Source organism: Panthera tigris, chromosome B2 (assembly GCF_018350195.1).
Source record: "Panthera tigris isolate Pti1 chromosome B2, P.tigris_Pti1_mat1.1, whole genome shotgun sequence".
NCBI lineage: Eukaryota > Metazoa > Chordata > Mammalia > Carnivora > Felidae > Panthera > Panthera tigris.
This window is the reverse complement of record NC_056664.1, coordinates 74086440-74109007: the sequence shown is the minus strand read 5'-3', so window position 1 is coordinate 74109007 and position 22568 is coordinate 74086440. Positions and strand designations below refer to the sequence as shown.

Below are 22568 nucleotides of genomic sequence, written 5' to 3'. Positions count from 1 at the left end.
CCATATTCTCCTTGTAATCTGTTATGTTTGATTTTCTTCAATACCAATTCATATTTTGGCCTTGGTGTACCTGTTTTATTAATCAGTACTTGATTCAGCCTCAACCCTTAACTGACCTTTGAGAACATCTTCTTCTGTAGGAGAGGGAACTGAGATTCAGAAAGATGGAGTGAGTTGGCCAGGGAAATCCTACCATGTTAGAGACAGAGCTGGACTCACGAGGCTTGTGCCCCAGTAACTCCGCCTGCACCTAAATGCAGAACTTGCTGAGGTCCTGGGATGTGGAATGTGTGTGATTTATAGATGGAGGCACCTTAGTTTACAGTATTTCTTTTAAGTTTTGCTCATTGGATCGAACATTGAATAATATAAAAGTTTGTGTTTGCCCACAAACATTTATGGAGGAAGATACAAGAAACTGAATAGTGGTTATCTTTGGGAAGCGAGGTTAGAAGACAGTTACTATTTATTTCACTTTCTCATGTACTGTTTGAAATGTTTATATGATGGGTGAGTGGGGATCAAGAGAGATGACTTCTAACTTTGAGGGTTTTACAGCCTTTGGGGGAGAGAGAACAATCATCCATGTGTGATATAAATTGGGGATAATTTTATTACAAAGTAGCCTTAACTCAAGCCTTAAAGAGACTGAAGGTAAAAGAATAATTTAAACTGGCTATGGGAAAATTGAGAGGAGGCCCAATCTGTATTCTCCATGAGAACAGAGGAGGTCTTAATCCCTTCAGGGATCTTAACTCAGGCTCAGGTAGACACATGGGCATGAAAGCCATGCTTGCTCTCATGGTGTGAGTGCCTCCTCATAGCAGCTTAACCACAGGAGCTCTGTTACTGTATATCCCTCTCTACTAGTGATTATACTTCCTCTGCTTTCAGTCTGTTTGCTGAATATTATTAATCAGGAACACAGACACTTTCCCAGTTTCCAAGGTTCAGAGAAACTTGGCACAAGTTCACAAACAATGTCTGCTAAAACGATGTAGTCCCTGCTGCTACCCCTGGAAATATGCATTCTTATCAGGAACATACCAGGAATCGACTTCCTCATGCAGGTCTTCACTGCAAGATAAAGGATCAGTGAAGAAGGGGAGGATGTCTGTCAGGATTAGAAAGAGATGCTCTGCTTTTTCATCTTTGTAACACCTACTTAATCATTTATTACAATGGCAAGGAACAGGGCTGCTAATTTTGCCCATATTTGGGATTTACTCTTTCAGTTGGAAATTCACTGTAACACACATCTTTTAAAGTGCTGTACTGGCAAGAGCTATAAAATAGTAGAATGACACTTGTTAAGACACCACCTTTACATTTCCAATTCTCTTACCTTCTAGGCCAAGTTAGTTAACTGTGAGCACTGCTACTTTTTTTGTAAAAATGTTATTTTAGGTTTTCCAAGGATTCAAATGGCACTCCTGCTTGAGCTGTTATCACTGCCAAATCCCAAAAGGAAAGGTTTATCTTATTAATTAGAGCTATTTACATATATGAAATTCTAACTTCTTAAATTACAGTGTAGCCAATAGGAATATCTTTTGGTGGTTTTGTTATAATTTTAACTTCTGTGTTACCAGCATATCTTAATATCCATAGTGTGATTATAAGCAAACAGAATGCAGGATTTGGTTGAGAATCACTGATGGATTGCTAAGCGCATACGATAGTTGTTGTGCCCCAAGAAGAAGAATGGACTTAGAAGAATTTTAAGCTGGGAATGAAATTCTTCTGTGACCTTCCTCTTGCAATGAGAATAAAATCCAAACATTGTATCAGAAACCAGATCTGACTTTGGTGTTCTTGTTGTATACTTAATCAGGCCAGAGGCCCCAAAGGCCCCCAGCTGAGCATTGTTTTCCCAACTTACACATGCTTCCATTTCCACGTTTAGAGACAAGGAGTAACTAAGTAGTAACATGGCGGAGGGCTGGAGGGCTCCGTTAATAGACTGAGCCATCTGGCTAAACTATCTCTCTCCCTTAACTTCTGGCTTGACTCCCTCCCACTGAGAATTCTCAAGATGAGTCTTCCTTGGAAACTTATACTCAGCTGAGAGATAAGGAGTGATCCACTGCCTTGAGCCCTGAGCTGAGGAAACCTTTTTTGTTCTTTCCCATACCTTACCTCATTAACTCCAGCTCCATCAGCTACTCCAGGCCTTCCCAGCTGTGCAGATGGCATTTCTAAGGGCATAGAGCACCCAAATTAAAGCTTTTTTGTTTCCCACAGGTTGATAGCTGTGTTCTACAGTTACTGTAAATGTTTTCACAGACATTATCCTTTTTATTATTATTATTATTATTATTATTATTAATATCATCCTTTAGAGAACCACAGCCTTCAAATGTGGGAGCAGTGTAACATTCTCAAGCATTATGGGTCCTGGCAAAAAAGTTGAGCCTCATCAGATTAGAGTTTTATGTGTATGTTGTGTGGTTGAATTACATAGTGAAAATATGTAGAGAGGAAGAAACAGAAAAGCTTTATAGGCCTTATCTATTACCATCTGATAGTTAGGGTTGGTCAGGGATATTTTCTCAGCTCTAGAAGGATTTGAAATCATACAGTATTCACTGGGGAAGGGTAAACTAGATGAAGCATCTCGAATAAGGGCCCTCTATACTGTTTAGAGCAGGAAATTCTCATTTATGTTACTTGATTTTTAAGAAATCCACTGATAGTTGAATTTCATCATTTCCATGATATAAAAACCATATATTCAACTTCTCAACTGTTCAGAAATTAATAATTTTACAAATAATTCTCCCATCCAGCCACCTTCCCACCACCTGCTAATATCTCTGTCATGAGAGAAGAAGAAAGGAAAATAACATGTGAAAATTTGGTTTAATCATTTGGCCATTTGTTGGCATCTCAGGTAAAAAGCGCTTATGGTACAGTAGTATGTAATCTATAGGGGATCTAAGAAATCGTTAGGCAAAGGCCTGAGAACTTTACAGATGATTAGCAACAAAGGGCTACAGAGAAGAGAAAGTGAAGTTTCTTTTTTTCATCTACTTTTAGGCAGCACACAACATAGATGGCCTTATCTATTACATGCCATGTTCATCTCTGCCTTTTAAAGTAACATTTTACAAAATGATTATTAAAAGATCATCACTTTCATGATAAAAATTACCACTTTCATGATAAAAAACAGAAAAGTACAAGAAAAATTAAAATCACTAGGAATAACCAATATTGGCATTGCAGAGTAATTCTTGTTAGTGTTTTTTATGTATGCTTTGAGAACGCATGTGCACACATACATACACAAGTACAAATATATTTTAGTATAAAACTGGCCTCATTGGAATGGAGAATGAGATTCTGGCAGTATTCTCTTTCCTTTGCTTAATCTTCTGGCATGAAGACAGTCTTCCTGGAGACTGTTAAAGGACCTTGGGGGACTTTTGTATAAAAAGTCCTGTTATTAGGTGAGCATGGATAAGGTGGGAGGCTGTGAGCCACGGCAGATGTCCAAGGGTTGCTGCAGATGTAACAGGAGGCAGATAGACCTGCATCAAGATGGGCAGACACTTGCCAGAATTTGTGCTCAGCTCTCATGGTAATCCTTGTGTGCATTCCAGAGAATTAAGAGAGTAGTGTTGGCACACTCAACTCCTGAGAAGTGTCAGCCTTTTTGTTTTTTTCCTGCTAATTCCTTTGTCCTTGGTGGGCAGAGATAATCAGGAGTTGAGTGCTACTCATTATATTTAGGGAATCCAGTCTCAGAAGTAGTGATTACTGCTCCATTTTCAGTCTCTCCTCTAAACAGATTTCTGAGCGTTGGCTTCAGCAATTTGGGTGTGAAAAGAATGTTGCCTTCTTCATCCCTTTTTGCCCTGCAGGGCGTTCTTGGTTTGGGAAAATGAGTAGGTATCCTTAGTTTAATACGGTTCTCTAGTATGGATTCTCGCTTCCTCTGCCTCCTTTCACATCCAACTGTCATTCTGCCCTACTCTAGAGAGAGCTTGGAGGATGCGGCCAGGCGGAGAGCCAGCTAGAAGCCACTCACCCCGCGCATGTTCCCCGCCACACATCCCTCTTCTCAGGAATTTCTATCCCTACCTAGGAATTAGGGTTGTAGACAGAGCAGGATAGTTCCCAGGCTGTGCATGGCACTGGCCTGTACTCTGAGGAGCTGCTACTTGGTAGGAGAGCTTGACTGGGCTGGCTTTGTCCTTATTGAGAGAAGCAGGAATGGGGTATAGCCCAGAAAGTCAATAATTATGTCTCTTGGGGTGCCTGGGTGGCTCAGTTGGTTAAGCGTCTGACTTTGGCTCAGGTCATGATCTCATGGTTCATGAGTTCATGAGCCTACTTTGGATTCTGTGTCTCCCTCGCTCTCTGCCCCTCCCCCACTCAGGCTCTGTCTCTCTCCCCCCCCCCCCTCAAAAATAAACATTAAAAAGAAATAAAAAATAATAATTATGTCTCTTGTTTTGTTTGCTGTTTTAATATATTAACTTCCCCACCCCCTGCCCCGACTCTAAAGGAAGTGCATACTCATGGCAGCAAATGTGGTTTTCATTAGAAAATGATACGTATTTGCACTTTTAGCCTAAAAAGATAGAATCTTATAATTAAACCAACTACATCCTAGTCCATTTCAGCCCATCTGTCCTTCTAGACATGGTGGGGATAGAAGGCCTGATGGCACAGCCTGGTAGGCTATCAGCAACCTTTGTGATTTGAGGGCACTCACTCTCTCTGCATTTCTAACTCTGAAATCCTAGTGAGGAAGACTGGAAGACAAACAGGGTCTGTCTAATTCTGCAATGATGGGATTATGGCTGTATTGATTCTTACATGTCAGGATCCATGGGAAGCTTGTTTGAAATTCAGGTCTCTGGTCAGTAACTCTGGAGGAGAGCCCAGGAATCTGCATTGTAACAAAAAGCCAAAGTGTTTCTAATAAAGCTGTTCCAGGACCAAGGTATGAAACACTTGTATGATAACAGAATATACTCCCAATAAATGTAAAGGGAAAAAATCTTTTAATTATAATGAACACCTGGTTCATGAACTCAGGTTAATTATTTTCCTCATCACTTTTCATTATTCACCTGCACTTAACACAATCCCTGACTTTTGAAGTAACCTGAAGCATTGTCATGGTGTTTATATTTTTTCTTTTACTTGTTTTCTTCTACCATGACCCCTCCCTTTTACAGTCAGGTGCTTTGTAAAATCCAGGTGTTAGTTACCTCTCCAAGTCATCTTGCTGCCACTCAGTTATGCACACCTAACATCCCAGTATCTCACAGTCTCTGAGTTTCTTCCTTCCTTCGGGGATGTGCAACCTCTTGACTCCTCTCTCCTTCTCAAGGCAAGTCTAGTCTGGTAGGACACTCAAGGTGTAGCGTAGTCTTAGATCTGCCACCAACTGGACTTGCGAACCTGGTCTAGTTAGGTAACATGTACGGGTCCCAGTTTCTTTATCTGTACATTGAGGGGATTGGGTTAGATTATAAAGTTTCTTTAAAGTACGTGCACACAGAATCATTTTGTGTGCTCCCAGCTATTCATAATTTATCCACCAAGGCTGAATAGTATAACTTTGTTCCTTAAAGGGACTAGGTTCTTATTTCTCCTGAACATCTTGAAAGTGTGTAACTGAAGAAAAGTATAGATGAAGCCACATTATGTGTTTTTATCTTTTTCTCTCCAAGAGAATGGAATCCATATCACAAGACCTTCCTAGTAGCTACAAAGAAGGGTCAGGAATGATGGGAGTAGAGAGCTGTGTGGCCCTCGGCTCTTCCAGCCTGAGAGACCCAGATCACTCCTTCATGAGAAGACCCTGGCAGATGGACCGTTAGAGAAAAGGAAGAGGAAGAAAGTTGGGATATTCTCTGGACAGCCCAAGCTTGACTTCTCTGCTTTCCTTTTCCTTCTCTACTCTCCCTCAGGCTTCTAGTACTTTCAAGTTTGCCTCTTGTTTCCAACTCTGGATCCTGGTCCACATTGAAACATTTGTGACTTAGGAATTTTCCAGTGGTTTTACATTTGCATTTATTTGTAAATAAATAAATTATAAATGATTGCTTATTCCAAGAAACTTTTCGAAAATGTGGGCCTTTCCTCTTGCCTGGAGCTGTAGTAACAAGAGGACTTGGCTCTTTCTCACACATTTAGCACGACTGTGTTCAGTCAAGTGGCTTCCTGGTGGTGGGTCTTCCTTGGAAAGGAGGCTAAAGAAATATGTCTGCTTTTAGAAATAAAGTAGCATCAAGATGGAAATGACTGAACATGCTTATCCCATAGAGGAAGCTACTGTGTTGTTCACAGGAGCTTTGCTAGCTGGAGGGGGAAACAGCAGCCTGGGAATGATGCCAACCTTTAAGGGAATGATGGATTGCAAGGTGGAACTGCTCTAAGTCTCCATTGAGAACCTCTCGTGAGCCCTCCTAGAAACGACGAATAGCTTAACCAAAGTGAAACGATTTAGAACAGGAAAGGTGTTAGGGCACTAGGCCAAAAGAATGGTGAGAAACAAAATGAAGTTATTTTATTGTCCTTTCCATCCTTGCTCTTCTATTTTTTAATTTTTGTTAATGTTTATTTATTTTTGAGAGAGAGAGAGAGCGCGCGAGCATGAGTGGGGGAGGGGCAGAGAGAGAGGGAGACACAGAATCCAAAGCAGGCTCCGGGCTCTGAGCTGTCATCACAGAGCCCAATGTGGGGCTTGAACCCCCGAACCATGAGATATGACCTGAGCCAAAGTCAGATGCTTAACCTACTGAGCCACCCAGGTGCCCCCCCATCTTTGCTCTTCTAGACCTGCTAAGTGACATGGTAGGGAAAAGCCCTGGCATGGAGGCAAGAGATGGGTTTGCATTTTGCTCAGCTGCTCTACCTGCACCAGTGTGATGGGGTATGAATCACCTACCTGCCTAGATCTCAGGTTTCTCATTCTTCCAGCTCAAAAATCCACTGATTCTAAATTTCAGTAGTTGAAGGACTCACAGTAGTGTGAAAGCTTCTGAATTAAGTTCACCTGAAGAGGAAAGACTGACATCCAATTTAAGGCTGGCTTCCCCTTAAAGATAAAGATCAGCATGTTTGCTTCTTACTAGCTTAGAAGTTGGGAATGATAGTTGCAAAGGAATGATTATGTTGGGATGGCAGGGAAGGGATGTCTGTACCCTCAACCTGGGCTTCATGCAGTTAATATCTGTTAGCTTTCAACAATTGAGGTCAGTTGGATTTATCTGTTGTATACAGAAGGCTGTCTAGTGCATTGTCTGAAGCTATAATAAAGGAACATAGACTAAACCAGAGTAAAGAATTAGCTGAGTATTGTTTAGGTACTGGTGCCTTTTCTTCTCTTTTTAGAGTTGTACATATGTAGGTTTTTTTAATGTTTATTTATTTATTTTGAGACAGAGAGAGAGTGCACGCATGCACAAGCCGTGGAGGGGTGGAGAGAGAGGGGTAGAAAGAATCCTATGAGGATTTAATCCCATGAGCCATGACATCATGACCTGAGCTGAAATCAAGAGTCGGATGCTTAACCCACTGAGCCACCCGCCACCCTCGTGTGTAGTTCTTTATAAACAACTACCTTTGTCCATACTTCCAATGTCTTTGACTCTCTTGCTTCTGATCTTAAATTATTATTTCCTTATCTTTTAACTTCAGTTTGGATGTCATGTGTAAAGGCAATAAACATTTGAGACATTGTCCATTTGGACTGTCAGCTGCTTTTCAGCAGGTCTTGCTAATATACTAATGTTTTTAGCAAAAATCAGCGTTACAAACAGAAGACATGGTTCTTGGTATTTTAAATAGGTGTGTTAAATCTACTTACATGATTGTGATTTCTAATATAGTTGGAATTATGTATACCATCTTTGTATAGGTGAGTGTGATGAGAGGGGTGTGTATTTTTTGGTAGTTACACTTTTCTTCCTTTTTTCTTATTTTTTAATCTCTGTTTTCTTGATTTTTTTCATCCTTTTAAAGAAAATTCTCTGCTGTCTTAGAAGCAGTAGCATGAAGGGTTTTTTTTTAATGAGTGCTCTTAAAATTTTTAAATACATAGAGTAGAAAGTTTTCTAGCAAAAACGAAATCAGTATCTTTACATTTTTCAAACAGGCAAGAACTTTATCAGTATTTTATCTATGTTTTTATTATTGAAGTATAGATGACATACAATGTTATATTGGTTTCAGGTATACCGTGTAGTGATTCAGCAATTCTGTACATTACTCAGCACTCATTATGATTAAGTGTAGGCACCATACAGTGTTATACTGTTATTGACTATGTTCCTTATGCTGTACTTTTTATCCCTATAACATTTGTTTTGTAACCGGAAGTTTGTCCCTCTTAATCACCTTCACCTATTTCACCCATTCCTCCCCACAACCATCTGCCCTCTGGCAACCACAAGTTTGTTTTCTGACTTTCAAGAATCCATTTTTGTTTTGTTTTTGGGATTCCACATATAGGTGAAATCAGGCAGTATTTTGTCTTTCTCTGACTTATTTTGCTTAACATAGTCCCCTCTATTCCATCCATGTTGTCGCAAATAGATCTCATTTTTTCTGGCTGAGTAATATTCCATTGTACATGTATACCATATCTCCTTTATCCACTCATCTATTGGTCACTTGGGTTGCTTTCATAACTTGGCTATTGTAATATGACAGTAAATATAGGGGTACATATATCTTTTCAAATAAATGTATTCTTTTCTTTCAGTAAATACCTAGTATTGGAATTATTGGATCATATGGTATTTCTGTTTTTAATTTTTTGAAGAACCTCCATACTGTTTTTCACAGGGGTTGCACCAATTTACATTCCCACCAGCAGTGCACAAGGGTTCCCTTTTCTCTACATCCTTGCCAATTCTTTTATTTCTTGTCTTTTTGATATTAACTGTTCTGACTGGTGTGAAGTAATGTCTCTCTGTGGTTTTGATTTCCATTTTTTTGATGATTAGTGATGTTGAGCATGTGTCTATTGGACTCTGTATGTCTTCAGAAAAATATCTATTCAGGTCCTCTGCACATTTTTTAAATGGATTGTCTGGGTTTTTGAGTTCTTTAAGTTCTTTATATATTATGGATATTAACTCTTTATTGGATATATGTTTGCAAATACCTTTTCCCATTCAGTAGATTGCATTTCAGTTTTGTTGATAGTTTTCTTTGCTGTGAAAAGCTTTTGATTTTGATGTAGTCCCAGTAGTTTATTTTTGCTTTTGTTTCTCTTGCCTGGAGAGACTTATCCACTGCCAAGAGATTACCACCTATGTGTTCTTTTAGGAGTTTTATGGGTTCGGGTCTCACATTTAGGTCTTAATAAATTTTGAGTTTATGTTTTAAATGTACAAAAGTAGGCCAGTTTCATTCTTTTGCATGTAGCTGTCCAGTTTTTCCAACTCCATTTATTGAAAAGCCTGTCTTTTCTTCATTGTATGGTTTTGCCTTTGCCATAGATTAATTGACGATTTACACATGGGTTTATATCTGGGCTTTCTATCCCGGTTCACTGATCCATGAGTCTATTTTGGTGCCAGTACCATACTGTTTTGATTACTATAGCTTTGTAGCATATCTTGAAATCTGGGGTTGTGACACCTCCAGCTTTGTTCTTTCTCAAGATAGCTTTGACTATTTGCAGTCTTTTGTGGTTCTATACAAATTTTAGGATTATTTATTTTAGTTCTGTGAAAAATGCAATGGGTATTTTGATAGGGGTTGCATTGAATCTTTAGATTGGTTTGAAGCTTTAGATTGTAGTGTGGACATTTTAACAATATTAATTCTTTTAGTCCATGAGCATGGAATATCTTTCCATTTGTGCCATTTTCAGTTTTTTTTTTCATATTGCCTTATAGCTTTCAAAGATTGGATCTTTTACCTTCTTTGTAAAATTTATTCCTGAGTATTTTAATCTCTTTGGTGCAACTGCAAATGGTATTATTGTTTTCTTAATTTTTCCTCTGCTGCTTCATTATTAGTGTATAGAAATTTAATGGATTTCTGTACTTTGATTTTGTATCCTGTGACCTTACTGAACTCACTTATCAGTTCTAGTAGTTTTTTGGTGGGAGTCTTTAGGGTTTTCTATGTATTGTATCATATCTTCTACAAATGGTAAAAGTTTTACTTCTTCCTTACCAATATGGTCTGATTGCTGTGACTGTGACTTCCAGTACTATGTTAAATAAAAGTGGTAAGAGTAGATATCTTTGTCTTCTTCCTGATCTTATAGGCATTGAGTATGATGTTACCTGTGGGGGTTTCATATATGGCCTTTATTATGTTGAAGTATATTCCCTTTAAACCTACTTTGTTGAGAGTTTTTATCACAAAAGGACATTATATTTTGTCAGATGCTCTTCTGCATCTGTTAAGGTAATCATAAGATTTTTGTTTTTTCTCTTGTTAATGTGATGTATCATATTGATTGATTTATGAATATTGAATAATGCTTGCATCCCTGGAATAAATCCCACTTGGTTGGGCGAATGATCCTTTTAATATATGTTGAATTTGGTTTGCTAATATTTTGTTGAGGGTTTTTGAATGTATATTCATTAGGGATGTTGGCCTGTAGTTTTCTTTTTCTGTAATGTGTTGTCTGGTTTTGGTATCAGGGTAATGTTCGCTTTGTAGAATGAATTTGGAAAATTTCCTACCTCTTGTATTTTTTGGAATAAATTGAGAATAGCTATTAATTCTTATTCAGATTTTTGGTAGAATTTACCTATAACCTATCTGTCTTAGACCTCTGTTTGGTGCGAGTTTTTTGATTACCAATTCAATTTTGTTAGTAATTAGTGTGTCCACATTTTCTATTTCTTCTTGATTCAGTGTTGAAAGATTGTATATTTCTAGGTTTATACAAATTTTCTAGGTTGTCCAGTTTTTTGGCATATAATTTTTCACTGTATTCTCTTGTAATTCTTTGTATTTTTGTGGTTTCAATTGTTATTTTTACCCCTTGATTTCTGATTTTATTTATTTGACTTGTCTCATTTTTTCTTGATGAGTCTGATAAAGGTTAATCAATTTTGTTTATCTTTTCAAAGAACCAGCTTTTGGTTTAATCAATCATTTCTATTGTTTTTTTTTTTCATCTCTACTTTATATATTGCCATTCTGATCTTTATTACTTTCTTCCTTCTTCTTTATATTGTGAATTTTATTATACTTGATGACATCACAGAGTTCCCCTAACCTCTCCTTAATTTTTATTATTTTTTCTTTTTACTGTGCAGCTTGGTTGCTTTCCATTACCCTGTCTTCTGGGTCATTGATCCATTTTTCTTCATCCTGTAATCTGCTGTTGATTTGTGCTAGAGTATTTTCCACTTCAGGTATTGTATTCTTCAGCTCTGTTTCTTTTTTTACATATATATATATATATATACATATATATATATACATATATATATATATGTATATATATATATATTTTTATCTCTTTGTTGTTCTTACTGAGTTCATCCATTCTTTTCTTAATTCTGGTATCTTTATGATCATTACTTTGAACTCTTTATCAGGCATATTGTTTATCTCCATTTCACTTAGCTCGTTTTCTGTGATTTTTGTCTTACTCTTTCACTGGAATATATTCCTCTGTCTCCTTATTTTGTCTCACTCTCTGCATTTGTTTCTGTAGTCTAGGTAAGTAAGTTACATCTCCTGATTTTGAAAGTAGCGGCCTTGTGTAGAGGAGGTCCTGTAGCGTAGTCCCTGCTGGTCATCAGAACCAAATGCTCTAATGCTTCCCTTTGTGGGGTGTGTATGCCCACCTGTTGTAGCATAGCTGCAGTTGCCTTCAGCCCAGCCGGCTGCAATGAACTAATACATCTGTTGTGGGCACACTAGGCATGGTTTATTCCCTGCACTGCTGAGAAGTGTGGCTGCAACAGCAAGGGCTTGTTGGTGGGTGGGTCCAGTACTCATCCTGGCTATCTGCAATTAACCTCTCTGCCACAGCGGCAGGTATATAGAAGGCAGGACTTACTCCTTGCATAGCCAGCTCGAAGGCCCAGCTGCTGGAACTATGGGCATGATGGTGTGTGAGGTTATCTCCCCTGCTGCAGGAGTCACTTTGGAGGTGGGTCTGCTGAGGAATGCCAGGTGGGGCATTTGGTGCTAGCACGGTAGATGGAGAGTTAGAACTGGCTTCTGCAAACATCTGGCTATGTAGGCTGGGGGAGTGCAAGAAAATGGCTCCTCCCAGCACTTTTGTTCCTGAAGAAATCTCCTACAGATCCCTGCCCCTCCTGCACAGATGTAAGATTAGTCAATAAATCTCATTCACCTATACCCCAGGTACTTTTCAGACTGCTACTTCTGTGCTATGTCACAGGCCGAGTTATTTAGCATGGGCTTTTTAAGGGTGGGGACTGGATTTCATGCCACCTTCTGGAGTTAAGTCCCACTAGTTTTCAAAGCCAGATATTATGGGGACTTATCTTACTGGTGCAGATCCCCAGGGCAGGAGTGCCCAATGTGGGGTCTGATCCCCACCTCTCCATGCTTGTGATATCCCTCCAGATTTTGGGTAGTCATCCGGGGAATTGGTTCCCAACTGTGTCTCTGCCCCTGATACCCTTTTCTCTGTGGCCTTCTCTCTGTGACTAGCTGTGGAAAGTCTTTTCTGCCAGTCTTTGTTTGCAGAATTAGTTATAATAGATGTACTTACCTCAGTGCATCCATGGGATGAGGTGAGCTCAGGATCCTTCTACTCTGTGTTTTCCCCATCAAGTTCCTTAACTCTCTATTTAGCACATTTTCCCCTGACCCCACATCTTCCCCATTTATTCTCTACTGTTTTTATGTGTTTCACTTAAAAACAAATAAATTACTAATTTTAAATATTTTAATATTCATTACATACCTACATAACAGTTGGCATGCTTTTTGTTTTTCTCCTGCATCCCATATCCTTTAGTATTCCTTTCATTAAGTCTATGAATAGCACACTCTCTTAGTCTAGGTCTAAAATGTCTCTATTTTGTTCACAGTCTTGAATGATGACTAAGCTAGGTATAGAATTCTGTACTCCTTTTCAGTGAAGATCTATCACTTATTGCTTTCTGCCATCTATTTCTGTTGATAAGACAGCTGTTGTAAGATTATTTGGTATTACTCTGAAGATAACCCATGCTTTTTTCCCTACCAGTCTGTAAGATTTTATCTTTGTGCTTGGTGTACTGTAGTTGTATAGTGATGTCCAGGTGTGGATTTAAAACAATTTTTTCTACTTAATACTCTGAGACCACTTTATCTGAGGACTCCTGTCTTTAATTGGTTCTGGAACGTTGTTAACTATTATGTAGTAAATCTCCATTATCCCTCCCCTCCCATTTCCTTCTATTTACCTCCTATGAGACATATATTAGAATCTTTTAAGCTTTTCTCCTTTGACGCTTAAATGTTCTTTCATATATATACCTGAATTCAAGATAAAGCCCTCAGTACTGTTTTCCATTTCACCCATTCTGGTGTTTATCCCCATTATTGAGGTTTTTTTCAATGGATATATATTTTTTATTTCCGAGATACAAAGTTTCAAAAACCTTTCTGAGAAAAAAAGGGGGGACACGTGGGTGGCTCAGTTGGTTCAGTGTCTGACTTCAGCTCAGGTCATGGGCTCATGGGCCCATGGGCCATGGGCTCATGGTTTGTGGGTTCAAGTCCCGCGACGACTCTGTGCTGACAACTCAGAGCCTGGAGCCTGCTTTGGATTCTGTGTCTCCCTCTCTCTCTGCCCCTCCCTCACTCATGCTCTGTCTCTGGAAAATAAACATTAAAAAAAAAACACCTTTATGAGAATTTGAAATCAGCATGCTTTTAAGTCTTTTTTCATTTGTTCTGTTTTTTTAATTTTGTGTGCAGCTGCTTAATCTTCTAGTTGTTAATTTTGTAGCAGTATGATTTAGGGTTCAATTTCTCATGTGTTTTAGAATTTATTGTCATCTTTGGCTTTCTAGGACTTAACCTTAGTTTTCATACCTGTAGAAGGGGAATAATACCTACCTTTACCGTCTGGAAGGACTTTGTAAATAATAAAGGCAAGGTGTGGCCATTTTTATAATTAATGTAAGTGGTATCACATTTTACCACTGCTCTCTATCTTTGAAGTCAAATTTGTTGAGGATGAGTAGGTGGCATGATGAGAAAAGGAAATGCATTAGGTCATAATAGAATTATACATCCCCAGATTTTTAGTTGTCTGCTAAATGTCAGCAGTTCAGGGCACAAATTGCAGAGTAGTTTCTAGAAGCAAATGGATTGTGGCTTTGTTTTTACTTTTAGAGTTGTGTGAAATAGAAAGGAAATTGTGTTTAATGACAGTAGAGCTAGCTCAACCATTCACTGCATTTTCAGTTTTTCTTGACTCTATTGTTTCTTTTCAACCCGATAATGGTGTCTCGAGTGTACCTTGCTGTATAGTGTTTAGGTGCTTTTAAAAATCCATTTAAACTAAACTTGCTCTGGATATAAACAGAGGGTTTATTACATTATGTCTTTCAGTTGATTATTACTTTCATTTCATAATATCAAAGGCTTGGAGAGTCTCACTGTGGAGATGATGCTTTTTATCAGTTTTATAAACCACTTTGTATCATCCTTCTCTGTCCTGTGCACCCCGCCCCCCCCCCAAAAAAAAACCTCCAAAAACGGTGTTGAGAATCAGTAAGAGAAATCACAGTCTGAGTTTGACTCTGGATACACAGAACTAAACATTTTCTTCTTCTGTTGCCACATTCTTGGCAAAAGTCTGCTGGACCCCTGCTTTTCTCCTTAAACAGGATATTTTTTTAAATTGAAAAACTTGTATCTCACTCTTTGTTCTTCCTCTGGAGAGTCAAAAAAACGTTCCATACGCATTTCCAGATAGCACAAAATGGCGGTAGCTATATAATAATCAGGCTCAAAAACTGAAAACAATACGAAACAATTTCCCAATTATAAAAGTTCTGCGCACATACTTGGAGAGAGACAAGGCCAAAAGTGCAAACTAACTGTGAGTAAATAGAAAAAAACATCAACAAGTCTAATTCCTTATACTTTCTTCCCACCTCCACTCTGTCATAAGGGTTTTTGTGAGCAAAAGCAGAACAAGAAAAACTGCAAAGAAGACAGAAAAGAGAGGCTAGCAAAGGTGCCTAAGGGTGATTTTGAATGGCCACTAGAAAAGTTAAATCCAGCCTAAAATAAATGCTGGAAAAATGTGTAAGCAGATCAGAGCTTGGATTATAGGGAAGAGATTTTAAAGTATATGTGATTGAAAGGGCCAGGTGACATATAGGACAAGGTATAACATTTGAAAAGACAGACACAGTGTATAGGGGGCAAGCATAATTTATTTTATTTTATTTTTTATTGTTATTTATTTTGAGAGAGCAAGAGAGAGCGTGAGCGCGTTTGCGGTCTCCAGCAGAGAAAGGGGAAGGGGGGGAGGGACAGAGAGAGGGGGAGAGAGAGAATCCTAAGCAGCAGAGCCATCCAGGCACCCCACAAGGCACAAGCACAATTTAAAAGGGTAAGCATTACTTACTGGGGCAGTCTTTCCTCTGGAGGAGAGGAAAAAAGGCAAAGAAAAAGAAAGGGCTTTTTAGCAATTAGATGGAGAAAAGAAGAAAATCAGGTTGAAGGTAGGGGGGATTTAGGGTTCTGTAAGACAAAGAAAATCACATAATCAGAGGTCTGACAAGTCCTTTCCCACCACCAAAAGAAACACACTGACAGAAAAAACCCACTCAAGTACCTGGGCTTTGCTAGGCTAACGGAAAAATCCCAGACTTTTTTAAAAATAGGGATTAAAAAAAGAAATACTCCAATATCATAAAAATGAAAAAAAAATAGAGAAATTTTGCAAAAAATCATGAAACACAGTCTTAACCATCAATTCAGGAAAGACCTTCCCTGCAAAATGACCATGAAGCAAAAGAAAAGTGTTTAAGTTCACACTCTAGACAGAATTAAGGACATCAAGCATTTGAGATATGAAAAACCACTCTGAGTCAGAAATGCAAAATGGACAAGAACCAGGATAAATAGAAAAGGAGTTGATTGAACTCAGGAAATGTAAGGAAGAGAAGATGGTCTCAGGAATGAAGAATAAGTTTTAAATTGCCCAATTGAAAATAGACACTAATGAAAATTTAATAAAGGGTTTGAAGATAGAAAATAACCAGGAAAATGAAAATGACATAAAGTAAGAAAGAAAGAAGGGTCTGAAAGGGAGGCAGATTTTTACCTCTGCCCTCTTAGGTTTTTTTTTGGCAGGCTCTGAAAAACTGACATAAGACAGATTAACAGGAGAAAGGCCTACAAATTTATGTAAGTTTTGTATGACACAGAAGCCCTCATAGGAGTGAAGGACCAAAGAAATGGCAAAACCCATTAGCTTGGAAAGAAACTGTGAATCAAAGATTTTATATAATTAATAGGTTGCACAGAGAAGCAATTGGGGAAAGGCAAGCTATGTGAGGAGGCAAAAGGAAGGTAAGAATTATTTTAACAAAGTCTGTTTGTGTAAAAACTTTTTGTCTCAACTTATGGTCCTTGGAATGCTGTTTTCCTTCTGGTTTAGGAAGGACAATTTGCATATGGGAATTTCATATCCTGCGTTTAAGAAAAAAGAAGGAAGTCAATGTGTTTTTCTTGTGTGTGTGATTGCTGTTTTTCAAGTACTTTAACTCAAAATAATCTTTATGTTAAAGTAGACTATTTTGGAGTTTCTTATTCTGCAACCCTTCAGGTCTAAGAGAAATGGGAATGAAAGTTAAGTAAAGAAAGGATCACTTAAAAATTTGTTTTCAGAGTCCCTAAGGGAAAAAAAGGGAAACAAAATAATGATACTGAGATAATATTTAAAACTATACTTTAAAAATAAATTATAGGGATGCCTGGGTGGCTCAGTGGGTTGAGCGTTCGACTTCAGCTCAGGTCATGATCTCGCAGTTCATGGGTTTGAGCCCTGCATTGGACTCTGTGCTGACAGCTCAGAGCCTGGAGCCTGCTTCAGGCTCCCTCTCTTTCTGCCCCCACCCCACTCATGCTCACTTTCTTTCTCTCTCTCTCTCTCTCTCTCTCTCTCAAAAATAAATAAGCATCTTAAAAAAAATTTTTTAAATAAATAAAAATAAAGAAATAGAAAAGACCTGAATCTACACATTGAGGGAGTTCGTTGGGTACTTGGGAAAATTAATGCAGACTGACCAAGTCTAAAACATATCTGACTAAAACTCGTAGATTTCAGAGATAAAGATAAAATACTCAAGTGCTCTAAGCCAAAATATCAAATAATTTAGAAAGGCAAAATAATTAGACTAGCATGAGACTTAAAAACCTACAAATCAAGACAACAGTGATTGATATGTAAATATCAATATATGCCTCTTGTAGGGAAAGAAACAGGATTATGTTTTGTAAATTCTTGGTTATAAAATACCATGATAGATGTGTGACTAAACATATCAATGCTAACAATAAATGTGAATGGGCTTAATTTACCTATTAAAAGAAAAATATTTACAATTTGGCTTATAATGTAAAACCCAAGTATATATTCTGTATCAGATACCTAGCTGAAACAGTGATTTACATATTCAAAAAAACCCCCAAAAACTCTCAAGGAAAGAAAGTGTGAATCAAGGATTTTATATCCAGCTAAGCTGTCTTTTAAATATCAAAGCAAAACTGAACCAGTTTTGGCCATACAAAAATTTAGGGAATCCTGCATTTACCAGTCTTTCTTAAAGGATGTACTAGAGCAGGCGTCAGCAAACCATGGCCTGCCATCTGTTTTGTAAGTAAAGTTTTACTGTAACATAGCCACAGTTACTTGTTTACATATCATCTGTGACTGCTTTTCTGCTACACTGTGACAGAGTTGAGTAATTGCAATAAGGCCTACAAAACCTAAGTATTTACTTTCTGATTTTTTACATAAAATGTGTGTTGACCCCCAACCCCAAGATTCCCAAATAATGACTGAGAAAACATCAGCATAGGACTAACATCAGTTGTGGCCTTTACATGTACATAGGTGTTCATGGAAGACCAGAACAGGGATGGGCATGATGGCATAAGACGAATACACAAATGTTGTATACTGTGATGAAGTTGAAATAATGTAACTAAAAACTGGGAGGGGAAGAGATAGAGAAAGATGAAAATTGGGGGAAAAAAATCACAGTGTATAAACAATAAGCGAGTGATAAAGAATACCATCAGCCAAAGAAAAACCTAATAAGCCAAATGGTGAATAGTTAAGGGACATTTAAAAGTGCATAAAGGGGCCACTAGAAGAAAAGTAAGAAACTCTTCTAAAAATCAATATATGCCTCTGGTAGGGGAAGAAACAGGATTATTTTTTGTAAATTCTCAGTTATAAAATACCATATTAGATGTGTGGCTTGACATATCAGTCCTAACGATAAATGTGAATGGGTTTAATTTACCTATTAAAAGAAAAATATTTACAATTTGGCTTATAATGTAAAACCCAAGTATATATTCTATATCAGATACCTAGCTAAAACAGTGATTCACATATTCTAAAAACAAAGGATGGACAAAAGTTTGTATTGTATAAATGGAAACAAAAAGGAATGTTAGTGATTCTGGTATCAGGCAACATAGGATTTAAGCCACAGAGCATTAAACATGACCAAGGACACTCCTTAATGCTAAAAGCCAGAGTTTACCAACAAAAACAATAAAGGGAAACACCTTTATACCTAGATATTAATTAAATTCTCTTACTAAATAACTCCTAGGTGAAAGGGGACATACAAATTGAAATTACAGAGTTTTTAAAAAATGATGACTGGTCTTTTATAACTGGCTTGAATTAGCATAGTTTTCATGGTTTATCCACGTTGTAACATCTGTCAGTGCTTCATTCTTCTTTGTTGCTGGATAATAATCCATTGTATGGATATATCAGATTTTATTTATCCATTTATCAGTTAATGGATATTTGGTTGTTTCTATTTTTTGACTTTTCTGAATAATGCTGCTGTGAACAATCAGGTAGCTATTTGGAAAAAGATCCGTATGTCACACTGTACATAACAATAAACCCCAAACTGATTCAGGATGTAAATATAACAAATGAAAAATGATAGTGAAAACTGGTGAAATTTGAATAAGATCTGTAGTTTACTTAATCATATTGCACGACTATTAATTTCCTGGTTTTGATGATTTTTCTGTGGTTATATAAGATGTTAATATTAGGAGAAGCTGGGTAAGGTGCACATGGGTATGCTCTGTACTTTTTGGGGACAACTTTTCTCTAAAATTATTTCAAAATAAAATAGTTTAAAAATATTACATGGCAAACCAAAAAAATAAAATAAACATGTTCTACACAAGATGGGAGACTAGACCGAAGCTTATCCTTAGAGCCTTAAAAAAGGGAACATACTGGGTGCCAATTAGAGAAGAGAGGTGTTAGAGGATGGCCGGACTCCATTTGACAGTTGGGGCCAGGAGGGAGCTGGATACAAATCAAGAAGGCATCAGACTGAGTGTAGTTTACTTTATTACCATAATATGTAAGATAACATGTAAGACTTGACATAGAGTTGGAAACTTTTCATATATACACCATAATTAATTGTCTTTCAGTTTGGCTACCATTTATTTCAAAGCCTTGAGGCTTGTTGGTGGTGTGAATTCACATTCTGAGGGTTGGAAGGATGGATGGAAAATTCTGAAGAAGTAAATGTTGTTATCTTCATCTTTTTAAAGATTCTAGTGTTGAAACACTTGAGATACTGTCAGTGTTCAAAGACTAGTTAGTGGTGTTGAGGAGCTGGAATCTTAAGAAGATTGGTGGGGCGCCTGAGTGGCTTAGTTGGTTAAGCATCGACTCTTCATTGCGACTCAGGTCATGATCTCATGGTTCATGGGATCCAGCCCCATGTCCAGCTCTGCACGGAGTCTTCTTGGGATTCATTCTCTCTCTGTCTCTTTTTTTTTTTTTTTTTTTAATTAATTTTTTTTTTCAACTTTTTTTTTATTTATTTTTGGGACAGAGAGAGACAGAGCATGAACGGGGGAGGGGCAGAGAGAGAGGGAGACACAGAATCGGAAACAGGCTCCAGGCTCCGAGCCATCAGCCCAGAGCCCCATGCGGGGCTCGAACTCACGGACCAAGAGATCGTGACCTGGCTGAAGTCGGACGCTTAACCGACTGCGCCACCCAGGCGCCCCACTCTCTGTCTCTCTTTATCTCTCTCTGTCTTTGACCTTCCCTTGCTCATGTTCTCTGTCTCCCTCTCAAAATAAATAAACATTTAGAACTAAAAAAAAAAAAATTTAAAGAAAATTGGAAATATTCTGTTTTAGAAAGCCCGTATCTAAGTCTTTAATTATAAAAGAGCTTAGTAAAAATGATATTTTCTCAAAAAGCAGTTAAGTGACCCTTTTTTCCCAAAAGTCTTAGTTCCATGATGAGACAGACAGTTCCATTTTATGAGAGTTTATCTCTATCAGATGTGAATAGGGCCCAAGGTCATGCAGGACAAACATGGCTATTGAAAAGCCACTCATTCCTATGAAGTAAGAAATCCTTTGTAGGCTAAATGGACATCTTATATTTACCTAAAGAAAGATTTGTTATTTCTGTGGTTCTGATTATGCCATTTCTTCATACTCTGATTTTTATGTTTTTATTTTATTTTTCAGAGAGAGAGAGAGAGAGAGAGAGAGCGAGCATGAGCAGGGGAGGGGCAGAGAGAGAGGGAGACAGAATCTGAAACAGGCTCCAGGCTCTGAGCTGTCAGCACAGAGCCTGATGCCGGGCTCGAACCCATGAACCGTGGGATCATGACCTGAGCCAAAGTCAGACACTTAACTGACTGAGCCACTCCCCTTTCCTCTGATTTTATCATAAAGGCTCCCCTTTCCTCTGATTTTATCATAAAATCAAGCAGGAACCATAGTAGACATAGTTTTATTATTTTGGTTGCCATTTTGGTTTTTTGGAATTATGTTTGAAATAATGCAGAACAGTTGATTAAATGAGATGTTTATAGTCATTATATATAAAATTTGGACTAGGTTTAAATATGCAAGGCTTTGTTGCAATAGTGTTTCCATAAGAAAAGCAAGTTCATATTACATCACCTAACTTACAGCTTTTTGTTCCCCCCAAGAACATAATTTACCATATGTACAAAGACTGCTGCTATTTAGATTCCCTTGGATATCTTTATCCAGCATTTTGTCAAAGGGGAAATTGCCTTATGCATAATCTGAAATAATTGAAATAATTGGAAGTATAATGAGAGCCAACATTTAGAAGCTCCCTTGTGCTTTTTTCTACTCTGCAAAATAAAATTATCACTGAATGCATTCATGTTTTAAGATTTAAGCAGACTTGGTAAATGAATCTTGTTTTCTAAATGTGTAGAGGGGCTAATATAAGGTGGTTGGTCTCCCTAAAACAGGTGTTGAAAGATCTTTTTAAGCTTCCCAATACATTTGCAAATTTATCATGATGAAGTGGCAATTTGCAATATAGAGCTGATTACAGAAATCAGGATATAGTTGAACCGTATTTTTAAAAATTCATATTATTTCCTGTTCCTCTGCTTTTTATGATACATGTAACATCATTAATAATGTTCTCAGATGTCCCTGAGAGGTTTGTAGTCTTGTTTTGTTTTTAGTGAATGATAGGAATTGACTTTAAAAAGAAAGTCATTCCTATGTGTGATTCCCAGGATCCGTTTTTAACATCTGACCAAATTTTGCATTCTTACTCACTTTTCACGTGGATTCCATTCCATTTCTGTGTTTCAGTTTAGAAGCCACAGTAAAGTGAACTGAAAATCATCCTGAAAAATGGCTTGGGTAAAAGCAACTGGGATTTTCTTCTTCAGGAAGTGTTTTTGCAGTGTCATTAGATCTTTGTTTTATATCCCCTGTTGGGTTGTGTCAGGGGAGAAGTCCATGTCAGTTTTAAGATTTCACACTCTGGAGCCAGAAATATGTAGATTTGGATATCAGTTGTACCATGTACTTACAAGTTGTGTGTGATCTGGGAAAAGTTTCCCCCACTTGTAATGGGAATTTAGTCTCTACTTAGTAGGAAAAAAGGACCTACCAGTCAAGTACTAGTTATCTAATGTTTTTGTAATTCTGTGGGGCATCTACTGTTATTCCTTATATTTTAGAGGTTGCATTTGTCACCATTCCTAATTTTTGGTTGTTTCTTTGAAACAACAGACTCCACCCTGGCTGGTTTGAGCAAAGCAGAATTTATCTGGCAGTTAGTTACATGTGCAGCCAGGAAGAGCACAGTGTGCCACCTAGGTTGTTTTGGGGAAAATGTCACTATGTCACTTTTCCAGGTGACCCTACCCTGCTGCCCTCAGAAAGTCTGACACTTCCCTCCATGGTCACCGCAGGATTCTCCATATTTCATCTTCCAAGTTACTTACTTTGAAAGCTAAGTGCTGAGCAGGGCATCCGTTTGGAGTCTGGTCCCACGATGCTGCCCTGGCTTCATGGAAGGTGGGGGAAACCAGTTTTCTGCCTCTGACCTA

General features: G+C 37.9%; 1 protein-coding gene across 13 annotated transcripts in view; it reads left to right on the top strand.

Moving 5' to 3' along the window:
- The window catches only part of UBE3D (ubiquitin protein ligase E3D), a 240704-nt gene that overhangs the window by 93454 nt on the left and 124682 nt on the right, over positions 1-22568 (top strand). Inside the window, exon 10 of one of the 13 annotated variants that reach the window (XM_042986729.1) lies at positions 5691-5962. The exons of 10 other annotated variants lie outside the window; for them this stretch is intronic. In XM_042986729.1, coding sequence (XP_042842663.1) covers positions 5691-5840 — 150 coding nt within the window. In that variant the 3' untranslated portion in view covers positions 5841-5962. Of the gene's footprint in view, positions 1-1592; positions 1638-4754; positions 4778-5690; positions 5963-22568 lie in introns of those variants that run through there. 2 more of the 13 variants (XM_042986739.1, XM_042986737.1) reach the window with 2 other exon arrangements.